We start from the raw sequence: 6,000 nt of genomic DNA on the forward strand, positions 1-6,000 counted from the left end.
ATCAAGAAAAAGGGTTAGAACAAAAATTAAGTCTTGAATTATCTTGTAGACTCACTCAGTATTTGGTGATCACAAATACAAAACATTTGTTTTGTTACATGAACGTTTTTCAAAAGAGTTGAAAGATAGAGATGGTAAGAAATAAACGGAAAGCACTTGCAACAATGAAAAAATTCATTCAATAAGTGTTACAGATATGTATTCCTTATTTAACAGAGATATGTAATGGCCAGCAGGATTCATTTTAACTAGAGTCAAAGATCACTGGGCCATCAGTTCTCACCTGGCATGTAGGTTGCCAAGTGAAAGTAATTACTGTTTATTTTTGACCTGTGAAATTGATTTGTTTTCAAGGTGGGTCAGGCTATCACAGATAGAAAAGAGCAATTTTGAGACTTAACCCTGAGACTCTGGGGAGTTCACTGGCCTGCTATCTCAGATTTTATAATGCCTCAGTTTATCTCTGCCAAATAAGAAACTCTAGAATGAAAACATTTGATTGTTGTTAGCTGGTTTTATACCTGGCAGCCTCTTCAAACTGTATGTCGTCCATGGACGCTGTCACACAAGACACACCAGCATGTTTCTCAGCTTCAAAAGAGACATATGAACACACAATTACCACATTGCATTTGCAGCAAACTAGTCACCTATATACTTGTGCGTGAGAGACAGAGATGAAACACAGTAGATCTCAGTTCTTCTTTTGATCACCCTAATGCAAGTCTGCAGTGGATCCGGGGGGGAGGCGCTAAATAAGATTAAAATTAATATTTAACATGAAATAAGGGTACTATCAGGAGATGAGACTAGATGATGATACTGATCCTATTCAGTTTGATCCTACTTAAGGTCTTTCTCTAAAAAAGAACATTCTAATAAGGGAGAGCTAACAAGCATGTTCCAGGACAAAAAGAGTCACAAAGCATTAACAAGCCTACAGAAATCTCGGCAATCTCCCTCAAAACAGGATGTGGAGAATATCAGCTATATTAAACCAGCATAGAAGTTTTATGTCAGTTGAAGATTCTCAGACACAGAAGAAAGATCTACCGGCTTATTAGTGTAGTTACAGCAGTAGAAAGCTGCTAAGTACGTGCTCTCGGTGCTGTGCTAAAACCACAGGAATTAAATAAAAACAAACTAGATTTAAAAAAATCAAAACCAAGTGTTTACTTATTGTAAAATATTTTTACCAAAATTTGAACTGTGTTCTTCATCTCTGTAGGATGCATTTGGTTATGAAAAATAATGCACCCTATTTGTATTAATTATGAAAGTTAATTTGGAAAAGGTAAGCATCTTTACTGTTAATATTTAATAGCCCAATAGTTATCTTTTTACAGCGAGTTATTGTGATTATTTATTTGACCATAGCACCATAGTTCCAAGTCAGAGGCTAAACCTCCACCACACTAGGAGCTGTATAAACACAGGGAACTCCTTCTCCAAAAGGTTTCCTGAGTGACAGAGGCAAAAGAGCAGACTACCAGGAAACCTAGAAAATAACATTGCACAACAGGCAGGAGTTCTCACTCCCAAGCAGCCCAGTATTTTTAGTGAGCATCAGAAGAAAAAGCTTGGATGAATTAGAGGATGGTGCATGAGTTTTATCAGTATTTGAGGAGTTCACTTTGAAAATATGAGGGGAAAACACATGAAGACACTTATCAGAAATACAGCAAACTGTGATGAAAGGGAAGAGGTCACTGACAACTAGGAGGCTGGAGTCACCACTGTGATAGGTAATGCAAGGTGATGAGTAAGATGGTGATAGTCACAAATAGCCTCAAAAGTGAGGATCACATCTAAAGCAGCAGGATATGAAATGAGGAAGGTGCAAAGCCCAGGCACTTGGAACTGCACCAGCTGGCATTAATGCGGGTGAAAGGTGGTACAGCCAAACAAATCCCCTGCTTGGCATGTTGAGTGTGCTGCGACACAAAAAGCAAAGCGAGGAAGGATGTTAAAAATCCTTTGTGCGCGATGGGATTAGCCCTGTGGTGTGAATGACTGCTGCTGTCCTAAGCCTAACCAAGTAAAAGCAATTATGAAAGTGAGCTCTGGTGGCAGATTTGCAGCTGATGAAGATCATCACAGTTTAACTGAACTCCAGGGAGCAAGGATGAAACATTGTAGCAGCTGAGGCTCTGCCACTTCAGAGCAGGGACTCGAGTTCAGGGGTTGCTGAGATGAGTTCAGAGTGCCTCCACAAAAGGCACTGTTAAGGGGTAAATTACTGAAAGGCTGAAATCAAGTAACTCCTTCGTGATAGAATACATCTAAAAAAAAAAAAAAGGTGTGATCATATTGGGAAGTTGCCGCATGCTAGGTAGTTTCTGGGTTGTTGTGTGGGACAAGTTCTCCAGGATCCCAACTCTTTCTATATAGGAAGAGCAGATTATGTAAAGCTGCACCGAGCGCAGCACACACCTACGCAGCAAGCACACAACGGTCACCGCGGCGCACGGAGACGCCATCCAGACATGAGTTCCCCAAATATACCCGCTATTCTCTGCACGGCTCATTATGGACTGCTAATGTATGCAGCTCTACTTGGAAACGGAGTTCAGTGACAGCAGAGATGGCAGAGCCTTGGGTTTTCTTAGTGCTTTACACGCGGCTTTCACTTCTGAAGTTAGTTGAGGGGATTTTTTTCAAAGTTTTCGAAGCTGAGTTACACCAGACACAGAGCACTCTGCACGCTGGTTGGATTTGTGGTTGTGGGTTTTTTTTTTTTCCCCACCCATGCGCCCGTATTCTTAAATTAGTACTTTTCTTTCTTCTAGTATTTCTATTTTTTCCACCCCCTTTCCCCCTCCACTGCTCTCTTTTTTAATTCTCCTCATGCTAACTGCCCCCGTCAGCCCCTTCTTCGCTCTCCCCTGAGATCTGACGCTCTTCTCCAGCCCCACAAACTCTCTCACTCCCTTGAAGCCTGTTCCTAATCTCAACCCCCAAATCTCACACACTCCCCCCGGCTGAAACCTTCCCTCAAGCAGCCCCTCCCCCAAGCTTCCCAGGGGCAAAATTTCGCCTCCTCCCCCGCCTGTCATCGGCAAACACCGGGACGGGGCTACCGGTTTTCAGGAAAGGAGACGCTGTCCTCACACAGCCGATGAGTTTTAGGTGCATTTCTGAGGGGACCAGAGGGTTCAGGGCGGCCCCGGGGCAAATAGCGGCGGGTGTGCCTCTCCTCGCCCTAAGGCGACGCTCCCCCGCCCGCCGTCACCCCCCTGCCCCGCGGCGCCCGCCAGCCGGCCGAGCCGCTGCCGCCCCTCTACCTGCGAGGCAGGCGGTGGCGTCCATCCACTTGAGGAGCTGCCCGGCGCTCAGCTCCCCGCGGTGGTTGGCGTGCGCCGGGAATACGGTCTGGCACATGCAGACATCACCGCCCGCCGCCGCCCCGCACGGCTCCATGACACCGCGAGTGAAGGGGGCAGCGGCGGCCGAGGCTCCTCCGGGCACGGAGAGACAGCGCTGGCGCGGCCCGGCCCGGCCGCTCCGTTGCCTGCAAGGCTGGGGCGGGTCGGTCCCGCCCCAACGCCCAGGGCTGAGGTAGAATCGCCTGCTCTGGCGGGGGCCGGGCCAGGGCCGCGCCGCTGCGGGGAGGCGGGAAGGAGTCGCCGGGTGTCGGGGCGCGTACAGAGGCCCCGCAGGGGAGAGGAGGGTGGCAGGGGTGCCGTGGCCCGTTTTTACACCCGGCTGCGCATTTCCATCCCCCGCGGCTCCTGCCCTGGTACCTCTGAGGCCACCTGATGGCCTCGTGTGATGATGGCAGGTTTTGGCTTGCACGTCACCACTGGAATTTTTATAATCCAGCTAAGATTATTATTTTTTTCCTTTTTTTGAAGTCTCACTCACTCATGTCACCACCTTGACAGCCTGGCAGATGGGCCCAGGGAAGACACATTCCCATCTCTAGATGCTGGTGAGCCCAGCAGAGAACTGCCATGGCCTGGTGAACTGCTGTCACTGCCGGTACGGACATTTTGACACCTGCTTCTGCCGCCCTGGTCATGTATTCACACAGGAGTGAACTGGAGACCTCATGGAGGGCTCTCCCTCTTACCTCCTCCTCCTCCTACTCCCATGGCTGGTAAGGTACTGCGGGATGTTGCTCTTGCAGGCTATAAAAATATAAGCACTACTCAGGCAGAGTAGAGCAATCACTTTTGAATGGGTCAGGAAGGTCAATGTTTGACTATTGCTGCAGATACAGCATTATTAGTATTGAAGGCTCAAGCATGCAGAGGGGGATTTGGAGATGCTCACAGGCTGTGCTTGTCAGCTGTTAAGGCAGGATGCGTTGCCTCAATGTAGCAGAGTGTGTAACCTGTAAATGGTCTTTAAGTAAAGACTGCAAAGCTTATGTTTGACTTGGTGCTATTTCTCTACACACACACACACATACACAGGTATTGTAAATAGCGTGGTTTTCAATAAAGAAGCAAGACTGTTTTCTGTAGCCTTTCGTTACAGCCTTTCCTCTTTATCATCTAGCTATGACTTGTTACCCACTATTCTAATGACAGGCTTTCCATCTTATTGAAAACATACATAAATGAATTTATACCATGAATGCTTGTTCATTCAAACATTCTTAAAAATCCAGCTTTAACCTGTAACAGCCAGGAAAATTTGAATTTTAACCAACCTGCCTCACCAAGATAAGAGTTTCTCAGTGTGGTAGGGATTTTTCTTCCCACATGGTCTGTTACTATCATTGCCCTACAGCAAAATCTCTGTTTCTTTGTCACATACTCTTTTAGCAAGCAACAGGATGGCTGTACCATCACACTAGTTACATTCCAGAGGATACTGGCTCTGAAAATCAGCATGCTGTGCTGTTCCCTAGATTTATTTCTATTCTGTTGCATCCCCAAAAAAGTTTGTACCGAATTCTCTTTCCTTCTTTGACTGTCTTCTGTGAAGGAAAGAGACTCTTTGGAAGTGGCAGTGGCAGAGCTCAGTCTTGCTACCTGAACAGGGTTTGTAAATAGTATGCAGCTGGTATTTTCTCCTTCCTCGTCTACTCAATCCAGATGACAAAAACTCAAGTATCAGCTTCTCACACCATGGATCCGGGATCTCAGAAGGAAGAGTCTTTAAACAGAACTAAACATTTTTCTATTTTTAAAAAAAAAAAAAAAAAGTGTTTTGCCGGTCAAGGCCAGTAATTTGTAAATTTGTTTTCAGGTTTACCTTGTCATGCTCATTGACCAGGCTTTCTCTTTTTATGTTATTTCTCTTATAAGATAATGTTATTTGTTGTTCTTTCACAAGTAGCATTCACCTACATTTAACATAGTCCCAGTAATCGGGTGTTTGGCCCATAATATATGTTTTCTGTTGTAAGATTAGGAGCTAAAAAGCTGTTAGTATCACAGAGAGGTAAAAGTAAAATCTAAATCTGCTTGCATGTAAAACTTTCTGAAGTATGTGGAAGAGTACATGCTTGGGGTGAGTGGTCAGCAGACCTCTCAGGCTATATGGAGGGGTTTTAGAGAAACAAAAAGGCAACTTCTCTCATTTCTGTTGGGGTAAGGGAAATCTAGTATTTGAAAAACACACCTCAGAGCTGTACATACCTCTTGATTTCTAAGGGAAGGATGTAATTCAAAATATGTCCTTTGGAAGTAGGAGCTGCCCTGGCAGAAAGAACAGGATACAAATGAGCAATGCACATGGCTTCTACTGCTGTAGACACTTGGCAGACACACCTAGAGACTAAGGTGAGGGAACTCACAACCTAAAATGCCCTTTTCACAAACTACCCTCTGCTTTTGTGAGCTGTGTTTCTCCTGCCCTCCAGCTTCTCTTCTTTGATGCTGCCTGCTGCAGTAACAGACTCTAATGTCTGTCTTCCACTTGGCTTCAGTGACTCCTTTCTCTGCAGTCCCTTATAATCCTTTAGCTTCTTACACAGTCTACATTGGAGTAACTGAGTCTTTTACAGCCTTCAGTGTATTTGTCCTCAGAAAATACCGACAAGGTCAG

General features: G+C 45.5%; 1 protein-coding gene across 1 annotated transcript in view; it reads right to left on the reverse strand.

Annotated features, from left to right (window-relative positions):
* ACOT12 (acyl-CoA thioesterase 12) overlaps positions 1 to 3,518 on the reverse strand; it is a 31,699-nt gene extending 28,181 nt beyond the window's left edge. Inside the window, exons 1-2 of the mRNA XM_054810049.1 lie at positions 3,285 to 3,518; positions 522 to 591 (exon numbers count right to left, since the gene is read on the reverse strand). Of these exons, the coding sequence (XP_054666024.1) occupies positions 522 to 591; positions 3,285 to 3,420 (206 nt within the window). The 5' untranslated portion in view covers positions 3,421 to 3,518. The remainder of the gene's footprint in view (positions 1 to 521; positions 592 to 3,284) is intronic.
* Positions 3,519 to 6,000: the final 2,482 nt, after the last annotated feature.

This window comes from Grus americana, chromosome Z (assembly GCF_028858705.1).
Source record: "Grus americana isolate bGruAme1 chromosome Z, bGruAme1.mat, whole genome shotgun sequence".
NCBI classification, from domain to species: domain Eukaryota; kingdom Metazoa; phylum Chordata; class Aves; order Gruiformes; family Gruidae; genus Grus; species Grus americana.